Source organism: Sus scrofa, chromosome 13 (genome assembly GCF_054392235.1).
Source record: "Sus scrofa isolate SSC_HxYL_T2T_F1_AM1 chromosome 13, Sscrofa_HxYL_maternal_Yorkshire_Landrace_v2.0, whole genome shotgun sequence".
NCBI classification, from domain to species: domain Eukaryota; kingdom Metazoa; phylum Chordata; class Mammalia; order Artiodactyla; family Suidae; genus Sus; species Sus scrofa.
This window is the reverse complement of record NC_139395.1, coordinates 153,276,160-153,298,253: the sequence shown is the minus strand read 5'-3', so window position 1 is coordinate 153,298,253 and position 22,094 is coordinate 153,276,160. Positions and strand designations below refer to the sequence as shown.

At 39.5% G+C, this 22,094-nt stretch overlaps 1 protein-coding gene across 24 annotated transcripts in view; it reads right to left on the bottom strand.

Annotated features, from left to right (window-relative positions):
- ILDR1 (immunoglobulin like domain containing receptor 1) overlaps positions 1-17,745 on the bottom strand; it is a 50,508-nt gene extending 32,763 nt beyond the window's left edge. For 17 of the 24 annotated variants that reach the window (XM_084991054.1, XM_084991061.1, XM_084991069.1 and 14 more), the window contains exon 1: positions 8,310-8,573. Coding sequence is in view for 13 of the 24 variants with exons in the window: in XM_005654050.4 (XP_005654107.3) it covers positions 8,310-8,364 (55 nt within the window). In the remaining 11 variants the exon portion in view is untranslated. Of the gene's footprint in view, positions 1-5,664; positions 5,721-7,599; positions 7,738-8,309; positions 8,574-17,693 lie in introns of those variants that run through there. The other 7 variants (XM_084991056.1, XM_084991065.1, XM_084991070.1 and 4 more) reach the window with 4 other exon arrangements.
- Positions 17,746-22,094: the final 4,349 nt, after the last annotated feature.

Here is a 22,094-nt window from a genome sequence, read left to right as displayed (position 1 = left end):
TGGGGTGATGATAATATATGCCTGATCAGATAAAGTGAGGATTAAATGAAAAATATGCCCAGCATTTAGCAAAGACACATAATAGACACTCAATAACCATTAGCTGGTATTCGTACCACTTGTTCTTATTTGGCTACTGTAAGAGACTGAGATCAACTGAGAACAGCATGTAAAAGCATTTTGAAAGAATTAAAATGATACAAATGTCAGCTATCCTTACTACCTTCTCCTAGCAAAATGAGTTAGTGCATAAACACTTTTAAGGCTGTGTCTTACCTGGCAAACCCGTTCACAGTTTGTCTCCTCTGTGAAAGAGGAAGGGAGATCTGTCCTTTAAGGGTAGAAAGGTAACTTCAGATGAGATAACAGAGCTCATGGGAAGGAGGGAAGGGGGAAGGGGATTCTCTGTTTCCCGCCATGAGGTACTTTCCAAGACTACACTGCTGTGCAGAGTGGGGACTACCATCTAGTTAACGTGGAAAGAAAATATACCAGTGAAACAAGAGCATCTTACAACTAAATGCCATGTGTTCCCAAATGGATGCAGATCTTTGTACCTTGATTTAATGAGTCCGTCTTCCCTGTGCAGCATCAGAGTGGGCAAGATGTTTCTAGAACATATTATCCATACAGCATAGGAATATAGGTACAAAAGTTTTTTTTTCCCTAAGAATCATTTTCAGCAGACTAGATGGCATTTCCCCTCCTTTCCATATGAGGGGGCTTGCTTGGAATAGAGTGGCCAGCAGGGAGGGAGGGAGGGAGAGCAAGGTGTTTCCTGGCAAGAGGCAGGGGCCTAATGCCACCTTGATGGAAGATCTCGATTCCTGTTTTTCAGGCACTGGGGCACTTCTGCTCCACTAAAGCAGGTTAACAAAAAGTACACAGGTTTAATCCTATCAGAGTTTATGTCAAGGCAACCTATCTCCCCAAGTATATTTACCATTGCTACTTGCTACATTTCCTTAGATAACAGTGTAAACAGGAAAGGAATCAAGAAGAGGGCCTGGCAAGGCATGGACAAGAAGTAAGGGATTGAGAAAGTTAGCAGAGCAGAAAAGGGGAGAAAGAAGCGGGTTGGGACAGGAGAAGAATTATGTCTAGGTATTACATGTTTGACAAAGGTCTGGGTGTGCTACTTAACAGTGCTAAAGCTTGGAGTGGCAGAAGCCTAGGCGACCCTGGGGAGGAAACTAGTTACTCGTGAGCACTTAGATGTTGGTTGGTATGGTACTGGGGGCTTTATTATGCAGCATCTCATTTAACCCTGGCAAAACCCATGAGATCAGTTTTATTTTCATCTCAATTTCATTGATGAGGAAAATCCTCATGGAGGTTAAGTAAGTGGTTTGAAGCCACACAGCTAGCAAATAGCAGAACTAGATTTAAGCTTATACCTCAAAAATCCTACAGTTTCCAGTGTGCCACCTGCCTTCTGGATAAATTTCCTAATAGTGGAGGTTTAGCCCTTTAAGGGATATTCACAAATTAAAGGGACATTTACAAGTTTATTTTAACCATTTGTATAGAAACCCCCTTATTACTTACAAATATAAAATAAATAATAAGAAACTTCAAACAATACAGAAGGGTATAAAGTAAAAAGTTCCTCCTTGCTCACCACAAATTCCATTCTCCAGAGAGACCACTGTTGATAATTTGGTGTATATCCTCCACATCCTTTCCTAAGCTATTATTAATTAATTAATTAATTAATTAATTAATTTTTGTCTTTTTGCCATTTCTAGGGCCGCTCCCAAGGCATATGGAGGTTCCCAGGCTAGGGGTCTAATCGGAGCTGTAGCCGCTGGCCTACACCAGAGCCACAGCAACGCAGGATCCAAACCGCATCTGCAACCTACACCACAGCTCATGGCAACACCAGATCCTTAACCCACTGAGCAAGGGCAGGGACCGAACCCGCAACCTCATGGTTCCTAGCCGGATTTGTTAACCACTGAGCCACGATGGGAACTCCTCCTAAGCTATTTTTAAATTGAATCATATTACATACACTTACTTGAAACTTTGTTTTTTCTTCAAACTAATGAGAAATCACCATATTCTATATTAGTATACGTATAGCTAATTGTTCATGAAAATTCACTACATGCATAAACCATAATTTACTCATTTTTCTTTCCCTCCCTCCCTCTGTCCATCTTCCTTTCTTCCTTCTTTCTTTTCTTTCTTGTCTTTTTAGGGCCACACCTTGCTATATATAAAGTTCCCAGGCTAGGAGCTGAATCAGAGCTGCAGCTGAGGCCTACGCCACAGCCAGGCCAGATCTGAACTGCATCTGTGACCTACGCCACAGTTTGCAGCAAGGTTGGATCCTTAACCTACTGAGTGAGGCCAGGGATTGTTCGATGGATACTAGTTGGGTTCTTAATCCACTGAGTCACAGTGGGAACTCCTACTCATTTTTCCAATGATGAGCATTTAGGTTGTTTCTGATTTTTCACTGTTATAAACAATGCTGAAATAACCTGTTGAAATTAATATCTTTACATTATGAAGTATCTTCACATGTATACTTTTATCTCAGTAGAATGTGTCTCTTAAAGTGAGATTGCTGGGCTAAAGGGGATGAGGCTTTTATACTTTAATATATAATTCGGGAAAGAAATTTACATTCCCATGAACGGTGTGCAACACTCCCATGTTTCACCACAGCAGGGGAAAATATCAATCATTCAAAATTTTTTGATAAACTACTAGGTGAAAAAAATAGCCTCTCAGGTGGTTTGAATTTGATATCCTTTGGTTATTAGGGGTACAGGACAACAAGACCTGATTGCGAGGCAGATTCTTGGGTTTTCCCAAAGTCGGTGGCTCGGGTCAGTGACTCATCTGTGTCCCCACATGCTAATCTCAGAGCATATGCAAATTTAAGTCTCACCAGAATGACAAATTTCTATGGGCCCTGGGCCTTCAGAGGCCACTCACTCATTTATCGAATACCTGCTATGAGCCAGGCACTGTTCTACATGAGGAGGGTGAAGTAGCTGATGAGAAAGACAAGGTCCCTGTACTGTTGGAACTTATACTCTTGGTGGGAAAGTTAACAGTAAAGAAGTAAACATATAAACAAGGGACTTCCGGTCATGCCTGAGCTTTACAGGAGCAGTCAGAAACTGCTAGAGCTTCGAGTAGCACATCCTACCACTGTATAATAAGGGACAAGACAGGCACGTGGGTCAAAATCCTCCACATAGCTCTTCTTGGTTGTTTCAAAAACTAAATCAGCCCCCAAATCTAAATCTTCCTCCTCCAATACACACGGGGGCCTCTTCCCTACTTCCCAGCTTAGTGAATGGGCAAGACCGAAAACTAGGAATCATCCTTGACATCTCTTTCTCCCTCACTCTCCACATACAATCTATTATCAAATTGGGTTTATTTATTTCCTAAGTATTTCTGGAATATCTCTCTCCATCAGCACCACCACCCTAGCACAAGCTAACATCATGTCCGGCCTGGATACTGCCTCAGCTAACTAGTACCTGCACACACACAGCTTTTCCTCCATGTGGATTCCGCACTGCTATCAGTCTTCTAATTCTTTCTCCTTAATATTTCCAAAAGCTGTCTATTGTTCTTAGGATAAATACAAAGCCTCCTACCGTGATCCGTGAAACTGTGCATATCTGGTCCCATCACCCCAACCCCCACCTCATTTCCACCACACAGCTCATGACTTCCTCCTTTTAGTCATGTTGACATTCTTGCCACCCCTCATACTCACTGAGCTCCTATCCAGCAGCCTTGCGCCTGCTGTTCCTATAGCTTGGGATCATCACTCCTTGGCTTAATTCAAGCACCATTTCTCTAAGAAGGGCCTCCCAAAGGAGCAAAATCCACCTACTATATGCTCTTATGGTACCTCGTCTCTCTTTCTCATGGTCTGAATCATAGTTGTATTTCTACATTTGCTTGTATTTCCTTTAGACTATAAGCACCATGGAGACCAAAGCCATGTCTACTTTTGTTTCACAGCACATCTGGCACATGGTATACATTAAACATATGCTGAATAAAAGAACAAATAAATTGACACAAGATAGGCTGAACTGCTTGGAAGAAATTTTAAGTGCTCGGAAAGAATGGAAAATAAATGGTTGAAGTTAGCCATGTGTACTATGGCCAGACAAAAAGCAAGGAAGAAGGGTGTGTGTTGATGGGAGAGGGGGTACAAGAGCATGTCCATAGCTACGGAGACAAGGTTGCCCAAATCAGTGAGGCCAGAATGAGTGAGCCTTGAATTCCAAAGAGCTTTAATCCACTCATAAACTATGGGGATCCAGTAGAGGTTCTTGGAAGATTAAAGTGAAGGTGGAAAAGAATAATCCAGGTAGGTTCACCTATCATCTGGGTAGAGGATGGCTGGAACCAGACAGAGAGGTAGCAGGCCTAGAGGCAAAGAGATGGATAAAATTCTGGGATTAAGCAACAGACCATGGTGATTAACTGGGTTTGGGAAATGCAGAAACCGTCAAATGCTTTCCTCTGACCTCACCTTACCCTAAGAGTTGTAGATTAGAAGATCCAGACCTGAGAACTAGAAAAAGACATGATCAGAGTCTTCTCAATTCTTAAAACACACAATTTTATTTCTCCCCTAAGGACTTCAAATAATGAAATAAGAGCATTAGGCCGAAAGAAACTCAGGCAGATGGTACAGTAATTAACGAGTATCTTATCTTACTGCATTGTTGTTGGGGCAAGATGTTTAATAATTAACATCTGGCTAGACATCCAGGAGGTGGTCAGTTTCTATTTCTACCAGGATTCAATCAGACAAACAAATGTGCTTCATGGTAAGAAACAGGTGAAAGAGCAGTGGATGAAGAGTGAGGATGCCAGGGTTCCAGCCCCAGCTCTCAAGCCAATACCACTGTGTCAGCCTGAGACACATGACTTCCCTGGACACAGATCTCCATATCTGTATAACTGGCTGGGAAGGGAAGACAGAGACTGGAAGAGATTCCTCTTGAATTGGCAGAACACTGGGATTCTGGGAGGTATGTCCAGGAGCCTCGGTGGGGGGAAGGGAGGAGCTGAGTGGGCCCCGTGCCCTATCCACACCTACAGCCCCTCACCTGAGAAGCTCCACTTTACTATCTACTATATCAGGGACCAAGATGTCATTCGATCCCAACCTAGACCTCCTCCACCAAGGGAAAGCTATCTTGTCTCTTGGGATCTCCCAAAAAATGATAACATAAGTTGGTAGCTGTGTGGATCTATAAGGTAACATCACTCTGAGAGCTTCTTTAAAATTCACAAAAGCACAAAGACACACAACATTTTAGAATTTGAGGGGTGAACTAAACTTTCATTCCAGGAATAAACTTCGAGGTTGGAGGAAGCTAACCAGAGCTATTAGCCAATAATACAGAGGGCTATAGGGGTTTACTTTAGCCTTATCTTAATGTTTTGTTTTAAGGGAGCAAGTATCACTTGTGTGATTAAAAACATCCTTTTAAAGAAAAAAAAGTGGAGAATTACACACACAAAAACCCCTGTGACAACTGATCTCTCTGCAGCTCCAAACAAAAAGACTGTGGTAACTTCACAGGACTTCCTGACTTCAGAGGCTTTGTCAGAGGCCCCAAACCATACCAACTAGCCAGTACCCACATCTGAAGTAATCTCACTTACCGGCTCACACTTTGCAATTGCAGAAACCTGGATGCTAATCAGAAGGTTGGTTGCCTCTTTAGAAAGAGAACAAGGAGATAGACCAAAATGAACATATTCTGGTGTAGCATTTTCCAAAGTTCATACCTCAGTTTGTGGTGGATCTTGAGAAAATCAATTTACTGGACTTTTTCTATTTAAAACTGTTAATTTAGGGATTACCGTTTACGAATTTAAATGTTACTAAAATAATATTTGGTGTCATTTTGTTATTCTTTTATCTGACAATAGTAGCTGATGTTTGTTGTGTGCGGACATTTTGTTCCCATTTTATAAACTTATATATGTGTGTAAATGTCACAATGTAAACTGTATTTTTCACTGGACTTAGGACTTTTCCGTGTTCAGCATTCTCTGGTTCTAAAATGTGTCACGCAAGTAGGCTTCCACTTAACCAATGCCATACGAACACAGAATTTTGTATTATTTGATCACTTTAGCAGCCTGGCTACTCACATTGCATGAATGGCTCATCGACACCTGAAGCTCCACTTTCTGAAATCCCTGTCCATTTAGCAATTTGCTTACTATAGGATTATACAATTTGGTTATAATCATTGTTTTTGAAAAATGTTCAATATTCTTCATAAAAATAGAACCACTTTTACATGGATGCAACTAGAGATTCCCATACGAAGTCAGAAAGAGAAAGACAAATACCACATGATGTCACTTATATGTGGAATCTAAAATATGGCACAGATGAACCTATCTACAGAACAGAAACAGACTCACAGACATGGAGAACAGAGTTGTGGCTGCCAAGGGAGGAAGTGGGATGGACTGGGAGTTTGGGATAGTAGATGCAAACTATTACATTTAGTATGGATAAGCAACGAGGTTCTGCTGTATAGCAAGCACAGGGAACTATATCCAATCACTTGTGATAGAACATGATGGAAGGTACAAGGAGAAAAAGAACTTATATATAATATGTATGACTGAGTCACTTTGCTACTCAGCAGGAGTTGACAGAACATTGTAGATCAACTATAATACAAGTTTTTTTAAAAAACAGAACAGCTTTTAAAACATTTTGCTGGTGATTCAAGGATTGGGGCTTGTACTCTAATGGGATTTTTGTCTATAGGTTTCTTTTCTTATTCTGACCTGGCAGACTGCTGGCTCTAAAGTCCTAAATCTGAAGATGGGGTACAAAGGGGCAGAGATGGGGCTAGACCTCTATTTTCCTGAAAAGGCAGCTCAAGTGGCTTCAGAAATCCCTTGCTGCTATGGAGTTTGAGCTAAACACATGAGGCACAGGAAAAAAAGACTGTGCAAAGCTGTGGAATTTTTATGAATTTGTTTTCACAGTCTAGCCTGGTTATGGCTCTGGTGGAATTCACGGCACTTCAAGGTGAGGTTTAGTCTATTTCCTTGTGTATCATGAGTGTCCCATGTTCCGTCACTGCTTCAGACAATTCATATAGGACCTATATCCTACAGAAAATGTGCTAAGTCAGAGGACCTTAGGGACACCAATTTTCCAGCTTTCCTAACCTTTTGCAATTCTCCCTCCCTTTTATTCCCAGCATTAAGCTTAAGTCATTGCAGAATCTTGTCTGAATGAGATTTAGTTACATCTGAGCCATTTTCATGTCCTATCGAGCTTGTAATAATGGAATTCTGTCTGAACCTTCTTTTCACATTTTTTTCCTCAGAAAAATACAAGGCCCAAGTTGGTCTTATGAGCAAACTGAGCTGATCTCCCACAGACAACTTAAAGGTGGGAAGACAGCTATTTCTAAAAGAGGGAAGACAGAAAGGGAAAATCAAATAAAATGACAAAACTCCCAAGGGAACTCATACATTCTCATTTGCAAGGTTACACTTACATCTCAATTGAAAAGGGCTGAAAGAACCTGCATATTCTGTCAATCAGCTATCCCTCCCTACCTGGTTTCACTCTGGCAGATACACACTTCTGCCATATTTCCAAGTGATAGACTGAGACACACAAAACGATGCTTCAAAGCAGACAGGGAATTGGCTTGGAGGTTAGGTGCATGAAGGACAGAGTCGGTGGATGGGCACCTGATGGAGAGAAAATGAGCAAGGGGGAAGTTAGGGAAGTGAGTTGGATACAAAGTAGAAAAGTGACACTGAACCTGCTTAGCAAAGAGCCTTGTGCTGTGATCCTGTAAAATAAGTCTGAATCATACCAAACATTTATTCCATCATATGCTGAGGACACATTTCATGTCTCGGGAATAAAATTAATGCATTTCTGAGCCAGTGTGGTTGTCACCATATCTAAAGCCTATAGCATGTATCAGATGAAAGGGAAAAGTAATTAAGAATTCCAAAAGTGGTATTTCTACCTCTATCATTTCGCCTTTAGAGTCCAAGAAGCGCCTAAAACTGTGCAGAAGGGTTTCTTAGCTGCACCTGTTTCGGAAGAGCCTGCGCTAATTAAAGAAGAAAACAACAGGTTCCCACAGGCAGAAACTCGATCCAGACCCCCCACCTCCTGGCATCCGCGCCAAGAGCCACCGGAGCGCGTCCCAGGCCTACGCTCCCAGCCTGCGGTCAGCTCTGCAAAACTAGGCAACAATGGCTTCCTCTCTCCTTAGGCCCAGGGAGGGACCCATTTTCGCAAGGCTCACCTGCAGGGAGCCAGGTGAAGAGTAGCAGCCAAGGTATGGGCAGGTCGGGGCCCATGCCAGCCCTCTCTGGCCCCTTCAGCTCAGGGACTCCAAGGGCGCTGTGTCTTTCTTCATCAGCGGCGGACCTGGACACCCCACTTTTTCAAGGAATCCCTCCGCTTTCCCCCACTCGGCGCCGCGCTGCGTGAGGACCAACTGGGGTCCGCGGACAGGTACCGCCTGGTTCCTGCCCACCTGTGGCGCTCCCGTGGCTCCGCCTCCCGCACCGCGCGCCGCAGTTTCCTGCTCCGCCCCGACTCCGCCCGCGGCCACCTTCCCTACCTGCCGCCGCCCCCTCCCAGGCTGCCAGGTGATTCTCCTCACCCAAACGCGAAGCACCCCTTCCTGCCTATAAAGCCTGATACCATTTCCCCCACAAGCTCTCAGGAAATCTCACCTCTCGCAAATTTCTTCCCTTCTATTTGTAGAATTATGTGGATATAACTTTCTAGGGAGTGATTCCTGCTACATGTTTCCATTCACTTATATGTGCTTGGAAAACTCTTTTCTTCCCCACTAAAAGCACACTAGTAGGAAGTTTACACGTAATGTTTGTTCAGGTTTTCTAGAAACTAAAGATGTAGGATATGAACCAGAGAAATAAACTTAATTTTCCGCAATTATAAAAGAAACAGATGCTTATTACAGAAAAGTTAGAAAAATATAAATTAATGGAAATTTTAAAAACCCATAGTTAGGGATTGAATATTGGTTTATTCGTTTTTATAATTTGCAATCCTGCATGTTGCTCAGCAGTCCCACACAGACCTCAGCCTCCCAAGGTCAAAGATTCCACCAGGCCACCTAGGATGTAATCCCAGTCTCGCTTCCTTGAGAGGAACCCACAGGGAAGGGTAGAGAAAAAGAGGGGAGGAAGGCACATTTGCCTTCAGGAACAAGCCAACCAATGACATTAATTTGTAAAGTTACATGAACCCTGGCTAATATAAATAGACAGCAAGCTATTTCATACACCTCTCCCTCATCAGGGATTTCTCACTGTGCTCCCCATTCTGTAACAAACACAATTCCCCTTCCCCTCCCAGCCACTGCATTTTTCCTGAAGAAAATAATTATAAAGATGCATTAAACATGGTTTCTGTCCTCAGGAAGCTCTCATTCTGCCACTGATCTGAGAAATCAATACTGTTGTTCCTAAGTGTATCTCCTGTCTTTCTCTCCTGGGAAGGGCCCTCTTCGCTTGGCACGCATCTCCCCTCCACCCAGAGGAGCATCCACATCCTGAATCTGATTGGTGGTTTCAACCCAGTCTCTTCTCTCCAAACCTCCTCTTCCCCTTCCACTCCTGGGTCTGGCCTCTGTTTCTCCAGTAAGGCCACTCCACTTTAAATGTTTTTCTTGTAGCCTCTTCTAAAAGATAGGAAATAAAATCAGGAAGGCAGATGGCACAGTATGTTAAGAGTCTTTGGATCTTCTACAGTGGAATCCCAGTGCAGCAGCAGCAGTAGGATAAAATGTGAGTGAGGGGTGCTCCCCCAATGCCTTCCAGGGACCCTGCACATGCTCCCAAGAACACTGAATATGTTTGTTTGTGACCCTGAGGGATGTGTGTGGTTCCTGGCTTGAGAATTGTTCTAGGTGAATTTTCAATATCAGTTGAAATAAGTATGAGCCTTCTCCTTCCCACACATACCTCCCCTCAACCCTTTCTTTGGTATTAAGGTCATTTTAATATTCACTGAAGCCGGCATTTCTCCACGTTTATTCCATGGAACTACTGTTCCATGGAATGTTAATAAACAGTATATGGAAAAAGGGCTCTTTGATCAAATATATTCAAGAAATGCTGGGTTAAACTAAATGAGACATTTTTCAGGACCTATCAAACTCTTAGGGTGCTACTATACATTTGAACTTCCAAGGGAATATGTCATACAGCATTTCCTAGCATGATTTAACCACAAAATCCTTTTTTCTCATACATATCTTAGGGCAGATGTCCATGGAATACATTTGGGGAAATCCTGGTGGAGGGATAACTTAGAGACTTCTATAGGAATGAAAAAAATGACTTTAACAGAGGTTATTTAAAGTGTAGTAGAATTAGAAATTTTCCTTATGTTATCTTGGGAATAACTCATTCAACTGTATATCTACCTTGATTGATTCTCTTGGAGTGAATGCTTAAATTAACTTTATGTGGTTCTCTGCACGTTTTTTTCTTCACCACCTATTATATATGACTTACCAAGTAATGTTCCAAGTGCTTTACATGCATCATCTCATTAAATTCTCACAATAACTGTATGAAACAAAAGCTATTATTATCAATCCCATTTTACAGATGTGGAAGCTGAGGAACAAAAGTAACTTGTCCCCAGTAACAAAACTAGTGAGGGAGTTGTGAGTCTAAGTGAGGCATTCTGATTCCAGACCTCATGCTCTTAGCTACTGTACCACCATACACCCTCACTGAGCTATGTTTGATCTATATTTACAGCTGGTTGACTCTATGACCCTGTACTAATGCATTTTCTTTCCAGATATGCCATTTAACTCCACACAAAGAAAAATTCCACTCCACTGCCATCAGCTGTCCCGGACCAGTCATTCTGCCAGCATGTGCCATTCATTCAATAAGGATTAGCTAAGAGTATACATTTGGCTCAGAACAACAAACAGTTTTTTCATTGCTAGATGTAAAAGTAGAAATCACTCGACCTTCTGATAGTGACTGAGACAAAAGTGTCCTCATCCACAAAACAATAATAGCTACCATCTATTAAACTTTCATTGTACTAGGCACTACCTAAACACTTTTTGTGTTAATTTCAATAATTCTTTCAACAATACTCTGAGGCAAGGATTATCATCATCCCCATTTTTATAGCTGAGGAACTTGAGACACAAAGATTCAGTTATTCATCCAGGGTCACCCAACTGGTAAGTAGCGGAGCTGAGATGCAAACTTAGGCAACTTGCCTTCAGAGCACACACCCTTAATTACTACCCTAGCCACACTGTGCGTCTTTGTGTTGACTGGTCCAGGCTCTAACCACAAAGTACTGAACCTATGATCTCACCATTTATAATCATACTTCCTGGTTGAAACCACATTCAGGAATGTTCTGAATATTGCATCTATATATACATGTGCATCTCTATTTAAGGACATTATGATGCTTGTACATCTATATGTGTATTTATCAAGAACGGAGGAAAGAAAAGAACACGTAAATTAAAATTATGCTTCAGGTACTTAAAGCTAAAGGAGGGCAAAAAATGAAAGTAGCTAACCATTTGGAGTATATCTTGTTCATCTTTATGTCTAGCGTATAGCATGGTGCCTGGCAGATAGGCAGTGCTCAATAAATATTTGTTGTGCTTTTTATTCTATAGTTTCTGGAGAAAGTGACATGGGATCTGGGTTTGAAAATGAAGAAGATTTTGCCAGAGTCATTCAAGCAAAGAGAGCAGCATGTCAACAATAATGGCACCAGGAAATGGCATAGCTGAATTTTAAACACTTGAGTTCTGCTAGAATATAAAGCAAGGAGGGGAGTGGTAGAAAAGTATATGAGAGAGCTAGCCGGAGTAAATAAAGGGCCTTGCATGACCAGCTGAGGAACTAAGACTACATGTAGTAGACAGTGGGGAGCCAGAGAAGGATTTTAAGCTGGGCGAGGCATGGTCAGACTTGCATCTTAGAAAGAAAACTTGGCAGCAGTGAGAAGAATGGTAGGTGAGAAGTGAGATGAAAGTCAGGGAGACCAGTCAGGAAACTGTTACTATATTCAAGGTGGGAGATACTGAGGGCTTAAACCAGTCATTGGTATTGGCAGTGGAGAGAGGGAGTACTTTGGCAGATATTTAGAATGCACAATTGACAAGATTGGTGATAAATTAGATGCAAAAATTGAGAGAATTTCTGACTGTTGAGCCTGGGTGGATGGTTTAAAGAACGTAGAAATATAGAAAGGTTTTGAATCACTTCAAACAATTTGAGGGAGTAGTGAATAATCCAAATGAAACACATATGGAAGTTGGACATCTTTATGAAGTACAATTGCTTTAATGAGATTGGTAGGAGCTGCACACCTATATAGGGAGGTCTAGGTTAGTAGGAACTAGGAAGACTTCTTGGTTAGTGGGATATAATAAGACAATTTATCTTGGAGTAGGGCTAAAGCAAGAGATGGTAGAATCTAATAAAAGGAGTTTGAGAACAGATATGTTTATTATTACCATTCCTACTTAACATTTTATAACTAGTGTAATAAGAAAATAAAATTAAGAGTCTGAAAATAAAGACTAAAGATGTTGTTATTCACAGTATTATGATTATCTACACAGAATATTGAAGAGAATCTATAAATTATGTATAATAATAAGAAAGATTGCTGGAAACAAGGTCAATATATTAATATCACCTGTGTTTATATATACCAGCAACATCCATTTGGAAGATATGACTTTAAAATATACATTTGTAATAGCAATAAATCTATAAAGTAACTAAGAATAAATCTAACAATGTATGTGCAACAGCTTTATGGAGAAATTTGAAGAAAGTTACTGAAGACATTTTTTTTAAGATTTAAATAAATGCAAAGATATACCAGGTTTATGGATAAGAATGTGCAATATCATGAAGGATGCTACTATTTCCCCCAATTAATCAAATTCTATATATTTCTAACAAAATCCTGAAAAAAAATCTCCCCAGAACTTCACAAACCATTTCTAAAATTAAATGGAAATCACAGAATGCTAAATAGCTAAATAATTTTCAAGAAAAATAAGGAGGAAGAGGGAAACTTGCCTCATCAAATGATAAAGCTAGAACAAATAAAACAGTGTGGCATTGGCATATAGATAGGTAAGTTAAGCATAAAAGAGATTCTGGAAATAGACACCCATATAGATAAGAACATAGTAATATAACACAGATGACATTATAATGCAATAGCATAATCATAAACTATTCAATAAGTGATGATGGAACAACCAGTGCCTGCTGTGTTAAAAGATGTACCTTTTCTTCACACCTCATACAAAATTCCAAATTGTGTGATTTGATTAAAATCTAAATATTAACAGCAAAAGTTTCAAGTTTTTATAAGAAAACACACTGGAATGCCCATATAAGCCTAAATTCCTAAACAGAAAACAAAAAGAAAAATTCATTAAGAAAGACTAATACATAAAGCTATATTAAATTTAAAAGTTTTATAAACAAAAGGCAATATATACAAAGTTTAAAAATCCCACAAACTGGAAAAGGATATTTGCTATGGATTTAAAAGGCAAAAAATTATAATGAACATATATTTTTTAAAAACTCCAAAAAAGTAAGAAGGAGTTCAATTGAGTTCAATGGTAAGGGAGAGGAATAGGCAACTCACAGTAGAGGAAATATGATTTATTGTTAGACATATTAAAAGATGCTCCCCTTGACTAGTAATCAGAAATTGGAAATTTAAAGCAACAAATGCTGTTTAACCTCTGACAAACTGGTTAAAATGTAGAAGTCTGAGTTAACCAAGTGTTAATAAAGATGTGAGAAGTGTAAACTGATTCAACTTCTTGGAAGAACAACGTGACAAAACCTCATAATGTTGAAGGTGCACATACCCTAGGATCTCGTGATTTCCCCTCTAGGTCTCCACTCTTTAGAAATTCTCACTCTTATGCAAGGGTGTTCACCGCAAAGCAATGTTTATAAAACTCAGAACAAATTTCCACCAGGTGGAAGTAAATAAAATGGGGCTTATCAATGGAATGAGATAATATGCTAAAGTTAAAATGAATTAACCAGATCATGGATGAATATTAAAAATATAAAAGTATATGAATAAAGAAGTTGCAATATGGTGTTGTTTTGTTAAATGCTAATACACAAAACAACACCATATAGTATTATGGAAGATTCATATATATGTAGAATAAAGTATAAAAACATTCTGGGAAATGGGATTGACCAATATTAGAATGTTGTTACTTCTGAGAGGGAAGAAGGAGAGAAATAGATTGGAAGGGACTTTAGAAATAGATTGGAAGGGACCTATAATTTTTTTTTTGAATATCTGAAACAAATATGCTAAAAACATAAAATCAATTAAATTTAGGTAGTATAAGTGGTATGAATTGCATTATTTTGTGTGCTTTTATATATCTTTGGCATATTTGTATTTAAAAATACTTTTAATTGATTTATATTCAGCTGTCCAGTTTTCCCAGCATTGCTTGCTGAAGAGACTGTCTTTTTACCACTTTATATTCTTGCTTCTTTTGTTGAAAATTAATTGGCTATAGGTGTCTGGGTTTATTTCTGGACTATATTCTGTTCATTGATCCATATGCCTGTTTCTGTACTAGTACCACACTGTCTTAATTACCATAGGTTTGTAATATTGTCTAAAATCTGGGAGAATTATACCTCCTGCTTTGTTTTTTTTCCCCTCAGGACTGTTTGGGCAATTCTCAGTCTTTTATGGTTCCATGTAAATTTTTGGATTATTTGTTCTAGTTCTGTGAAAAAAGTCATGGATAATTTGACATTGTAGATCACATTGGGTAGTATAGCCATTTTAACAATACTAATTCTTTCAGTCCAGGAGTATGGGATATCTTTCCATTTCTTTAAATCCTCTTTAATTTCCTTGATTAATGTTTTATAGTTCTCAGTATATAAACATTTCACCTCCTAGGTCAGGTTTATTCCTAGGTATTTAATTTTTGGGGGTACAATTTTAAAAGGTATTGTTTTTTATATTCATTTTCTGATATTAACTTGTTAATACAGAAATGCAACCAATTTCTGAATGTCAATCTTGTATCCTGTTCCATAAATCAATGAATCTAGAACACACCCAAACACTGTGCAAAAAAATAAGCTCAAAATGGCTTAAAGACTTAAACATAAGACACCATAAAACTCCTAGAAGAGAATATCGCAAAACATTCTCTGACATCTACCATACAAAAGTTTAGGTCAGCCTCCCAATGCAAAAGAAATAAAAACAAAAATAAACAAATGAGACCAAAACAAACTTACAAGCTTTTGCGCAGCAAGGAAAACCATTAAAAAAAAGAGAGAAAAAAAAAAGAAAAGACAACCTACAGAATGGGAGAAAATAGCTGCAAATGATGTGACTTACAAGGGCTTAATCTCCAAAATGTACAGACAATTCATACAACTCAACAACAACAACAAAAAAATAAAAAATACAATCAAAAATGGGCAGATGACCTAAAAAGACATTTCTCCAAAGAAGACATACAGATAGCCAGCAGGTACATGAAAAAATGTTCAATATCACTAATTATTAGAGAAATGAAAATCAAAACTATAATGAGACACCACCTCACACTGGTCAGCATGCTATCATTAATAAATCTACAAATAATAAATGCTGGAGAGGGTGTGGAGAAAAGGGAACTCTCCTACACTGTTGGTGGAAATGTAAATTGGCACAACCACTAAGGAAAACGGTATGAGGGTTTCTCAGAAAACTGAAGATAGAACTACCATATGATCCAGCAATCCTACTCCTGGGCATACACCCAGACAAAACTACAATTCAAAAACATACATGGAACCATATGTTCATTGCAGCACTATTCACAATAGCCAAGACATAGAAACAACCTAAATATCTGTTGACAACTGAATGTATTAAGAAGATGTGGTACATATACACAATGGAATACTACTCAGCCCTAAAAATAACAAAAAAAATGCAATTTGCAGCAACATGGATGCAATTAGAGATTCTCATACTAAGTGAAGTAAGTCAGAAAGAGAAAGACAAATACCATATGATAGCACTAATATGTGGAATATAAAATATGACACCAATGACCTACAAAACAGAAAATGATTCAGAGACATAGAGAACAGACTAGTGATTGTCAAGGAGGAGGAGGGAAGGACTAGCACTGACTGGGAGTTTGGGATTTTAGTAGATGCAAACTATTACATTTAGAATGGATAAGCAATGATGTCCTGCTGTATAGCACAGGGAACTATAGCCAATCACTTGTGATAGAACATGATGGAAGGTAATATGAAAAAAAAAGAATGCATATATAGGTATGACTGGCTCACTTTGCTATACAGCAGAAATTGACACAACATTGTAATTTAATTACACTTTTTTAATTAAAAAAATTTTTACAAAAGAAAGAAGAGCTCAGCGATAACAAACCCAACTAGTATACATGAGGATGCCAGCTTGATCCCTGGCCTTGATCAGTGGGTTAAGGATCCAGTATTGACATGAGCTGCATTGTAGGTCACAGACATGGCTCAGAACTTGTATTGTGGTGGCTGTGGTGTAGGCTGGCAGCTGCAGCTCAGATTTGACTCCTAGCCTGTCAATTTCCATATATTGTGTGTGTGGCCCTAAAAGGAAAAAAATAAAAGAAAGAAGAAAGAGAAAAAAATTCTTTTAAGACAAAGAGAGTGAGCACTGGGTGCAGAACCAGACCAAGTTTGTTGTGTCATGACATTTCCACTGACATTCAGTGTGACAAAGTGTATGTCACTTTGGGCCTAGGTGTTTTATCTATCAAATGGGAAACTGGATGAAATAACCTCCTTGGTCCTTCCTACCTCTGGCATTCTACAGTTCAAAGGTGAAGAGGGTCCAGATTAGAGAGATGCCAGGGTCTTTGGGCTGGACAGAGGAATACAGAGCTAACACATCTCTAGGGTTACCTTCCTCAGTGAAGGGCCCTGCTGGGTTATGCCCATTTTGAGCAGAGGGAAAGACTCCATGTTTTGCCAAAGCCAAGCATGAAAACACTTTAACTGCACTTGTCATGAAAGGCCTGATAATCTGGTTCTCAATACTTTATTATAAGGAGAGAAACCAGAGACAAATGGGGTGCATTCCCGAGGCTGGAGCCACAGAGAAGAGGTCCATGTCCTCAGGTCATACCAACAAATGCAGAGATCCTGGGGTTTTTCTATTGCCAGAGGGATTTTTTTCCTCTCTAGCATTTCTTCCTCTTGTGTCAAGGCACAGTCTGCTCCTCTATGATGATGAGTTCAGTCTATGCACATCTCAGTAAAGCTTCAATAAGGGTCAGAATATCCAGTTCTTTCCACCCCACTCCAGAATCATTAGTCAATGGGGAGGCCCAGGAAGCGGTATTTTTAAAAAAAAAAAAAAAAGTTCCCAAGTGGTTCTAACGTGCAGCCAGAGTTGAGAAGCTGGTTGAAGGGTAAGCTGGAGGAGAGAACGCCCCACATATTTGTTGCCAAATGTTGGGGAGGGGCATAAAACCACCCATTTTTCTTCTGTAATTCAAGGTCAAATTATTTGGTCAAAGAGTATGTGTGGGGATTTTAATATATAGCCATAGACTTTGACTCACCTGCCTTGAAAAGGGGGACCCTAAATCCATTACTCTCAAGTTTAGACTGGACATAGTGACTCACTTCTAATGAATAATAAAATAGAAATGACACTGTGTTACCTCTAAGACTAGGTCATAAAGGCATTACAGTCACATCCTTGCCTCTTCTGGGGGAGACAAAGTGCAATGTTGTGAGGATACTCAGGTAGTCCTATGGGGAGGCCTCCATACTGAGGAGCTAAGGATTCCTGCCAATAGCCATGTGATGTGAGGAAGCTATCTTGGAAGGAAGTTTTCTAGATTCAGTCAAGTCTTCAGAAGAGCTGACATCTTGACTAAACTCACAGGGGACCCTGAGTGAAAAAAAAACCCTATACCTAAACTACTGTCAAATTTCTGATCCACAGAAAGAGTAAGAAAATATATATTTATTATTTTAAGCCACTAAAACAGTATTGCTATTCTGCAGCAATATATTACCAGTATAGTAAGCATATGCATTTTCTCCATTGAAGGTTACAGCCTCAATAAATGAATTTGTATAGGAAGGTTATGTAAAATGGCAAGAAAAATAAAAATCTGAAGAGACAAAGCCATCGTCAGAACCAGACACAAATGTGGTATGGATTTTGGAACTATCCTACAGGAGATTTAAAATAGTTATAATTAATATATTAAAGGATCCAATGGAAAAAAGTATTTTAAAGGAAATTTCAGCAAAGAAATTAAACTATAAGAGAATCAAATGGAAATGCTAGAAATAAAAAATTCAGTAGCAGAGATGAAAATGCCTTAAACAGGTCCATTGAGGGACTTTACACAGCAAAAGAAAGCAAAAGAAAGAATCATGGAACTTATAAATTGGCCAATAAAAAGTATATGAATTGATAAACAAGAGGAAAAAATAGGATAGAAAAAAAAAAAGAACAGAGCAGTCAAGAGCTGAAGAAAAAAGGTATAATATACATGTAATTGGACTCCCAGAAGGAATAAAGAGAAAGAATATGAGACAGAACAACTATCTGAAGAAATGATAGCCAAGAACTTTCTAAAATCAATGCCATACCTCAAACCACTGAAGCTCAGAGAACACTATGAAGGATAAATATTAAAGCCAAAGCAAAACCAAATAATAACACCCCACTCAGCATGTATTTGTATCAATTTGTTGGAGTGCCATAACAAAATACCACTGGAATGGCTTAAGCAACAGAAATCTATTGTTCATAGTCTGAAGGCTGCAAGTTCATTTCCTTGTGGCTTTCAGATAGCTGCCCTCTTGCTGTTTCTTCACATGGTTGTCACTATGTCCTTGGATGTCATCATGGTTTCTCTTTTTGTGTGCTCAAACTGTCCCTCCTTATAAGAATATCAGTCAGATTGGATTAGGAGCCACCATAAGAGCCTCATTTAAACATAATTACCTCTTTAAAGACCATTATCTTCAAATACAATCATATTCTGTGGTGCTAGGGTTAGGACTTAAACATATAAAATTTAGGGGGACACAATTCAGTACATCAATACTCAAAGGGCTAAAAACCAAAAACAAAGAGAAAAATCTTGAAAATGCATAGAGGAAAAAAAAATTACCTTACCTACAAAATAACAAGGATAAGAATTACAGCAGAGATCTTTTTTTTTTTTTTTTTTTCCCTCCACCTGTGGCATGCAGAAGTTCCCAGGTCAAGGATTGAACACAAGCCACAGAAGTAACTGTGTCAAGTCCTTAACACACTGAGCCACCAGGGGACTCCACAGTAGAATTTCTTCCCCCTGAAATCATGCAAATAAGAAGATAATGGTGTGATATATTTAAAGTACTGAAAGATAAACAAAACAAAAAGACAACCCAGAGAATAGGAGAAAATATTTGCAAATGAAGCAACTGACAAGAGATTAATCTCCAGAATATACATACACTTCCTGAAGCTCACTAATAATAAAAAAAAAAAACAACCCCATCAAAAAATGGGCAGAAGATCTAAATAAACATTTCTCCAAAGAAGACATACAAATGGCCAAAAGGCACACAAAAAGATGTTTAACATCATGAATTATTAGGAAAATGCAAATCAAAACTACCATGAATTATCAACATACACCAACCAGAATGGCCATCATCAAAAAGACTACAAAAAATAAATGCTACAGATGGTGCGGAAAAAAGGGAACCCTCTTACACTGTTGGTGGGTGCCGAGACCAGCTCAGCAGGATGGGGGTGAAGAATGGGTGCTGTGAAACTTAAGGAAAAGAGTTAACATAAGACAAGACACAGAAACATTTATTTTAAGCAAAGGTGGGAACTGGGGGACTCAAGGTCTCAGGGACCAAGAGCCCTGCCCCAAGAAACCACACCTGCTTTTATTGTGCTGTTTAGATGAGATCAAGTGAGGAGGGGCTATGGATGTGGCCGGATATAGGGTTTGTTAACTATTTTATAAGTTCTTTTACTATTTTAAAAGCCACTTAGCTGGTAAAAGGTTAAGCTTTTACTTTGACCTTTAGGCACATAACCGTCTTTGTTCTTAAGCTTAAGTCATTTACCAGTACTGTGACTGCTTTTCAAGCAGGAAGATTGGATAAAGTAAAGAATGAAGATGGGATAAAGTAAAGAAGGACAAGATGGAGTTTTCAAAGAAACATGTCTCACACAGGTGGGAATGTAAATTGGTGCAACAACTATGGAAAACAGTATGGAGGCTTCTCAAAAACTAAATATAGAACTACCATATGATCCAGCAATCCCACTTCTGGGCATCTATCTGGAAAAAATCATAATTCAAGAAGAAACATTCACCCCAATGTTCGTTTCAGCACTATATACAATAGCCAAGACATGGAAGCAATTTAAATGTCCATTGATAGAAAAATGGATACAGAAGATGTGGTGTATACAATGGAATATTACTCAGCCATAAAAAGTGTGCAATAATGCCATTTGCAGCAACATGGATGGAACTAGAGATTATCATATTAACTGAAGTTAGTCAGACAGTGAAATACAAACAATGTAGGTTTTCACTTATATGTGGAATCTAAAAAAGGATACAAATGAACTTATTTTCAGAACAGAAACAGACTCACAGTCTTGGAATATAATCTTATGGTTACTAAAGGGGATAGGTTGGGAGTAGGGATGGACTGGGGGATTGGGACTGGCATATGCACACTGAGGTATATGGAATGATTGGCCAGTGGGGACCTGCTGTATAGCCCAGAGAACTCTGCCTAATATTCTGTGATAATCTATGTGGGAAAAGATTCTGAAAGAAAATGAATGTGTGTATGTGTATAACTGACTCAGTTCATTGTACATCAGAAATTATTACAAGCATTTAGGAGAAAGTTTATGCAGGGTTTTACCACAGGTCACAGACTAAGGCTTTTGCAGTGTACAACTTTCTGATTGCTATGAGGCTTCTCTACTCAATCCCCATGACTTTTTAAATTATTTTTAACCAAAATAAGCAGCTAAGAAACTGAAAACAGGGCCTGAACACAGACAAGCTGTGTTCCAAGAGTGGTTATTAACATCCCATCTATCTCGAGCTTCCTCTGCCAGCAATAGGAATGTGCCACCTGGGAATTAAAATGATGGAATAGAAGGACTGGAGCTCAACTTCTCTCATAAAAACAGCAAAATTACAACCAAATACTGCACAACCTTCAACCAAATGGACTGGAAACTTTCAAAAAGATATCATACTCCAGAAGACAGAGAGGGGGCCACATCAAGAGGTAGCAGGGGTGATTACATGATATAAGCAACCCCATACCTCCTGGTGGGAAGCCCCACAGACTGGAAAGTAACTACCACAGAGACTTGCCTGCAGGAGTGAGAGTTCTGAGCCCCATGTCAAATCCCCATGCCTGGGGATCTGGCACTGGGAGAAAGAGCCCCCAAAGCAACTGGCATTGAAGGCCAGTGGGGCTTGTGCACAGGAGCTCCATGGGGCTGGGGGAAACAGAGACCCAATTCTTGAAAGGTGTGCACAGACTTTCATGTGGACTGGGTCTCAGGGCAAAACAAAGACTCCACAGGAATCTGGGTCGGACCTGACTGCAGTTCTTAGAGGATCTCCTAGAAAACAGGGGTTGGCTGTGGCTTGTTGTGGAGGAAGGGATTTGGAGGCAAAGATGGTGGGAATATTAATCAGTGTGTGTTTCTCTGGAGGTGACCATTTTGGGAAAATCTGACTCCACCCATCAGTGCTGAGAAGCCCCAGGCCAAACAATAATCCAGGTGGAATCACAGCCACACCCATCAGTAAAGAGGCTGCTTAAGACCCCCCTCCCCAGGCAGACAGCCACCTCTAATCTCATCCAGAGACAAAGCACCACCTACAGAGGGATAGGAATCAGCCCCACCTAACAGTGGGCAGGCACCAGTCCCTCCCATCAGGAAGACTACAGCA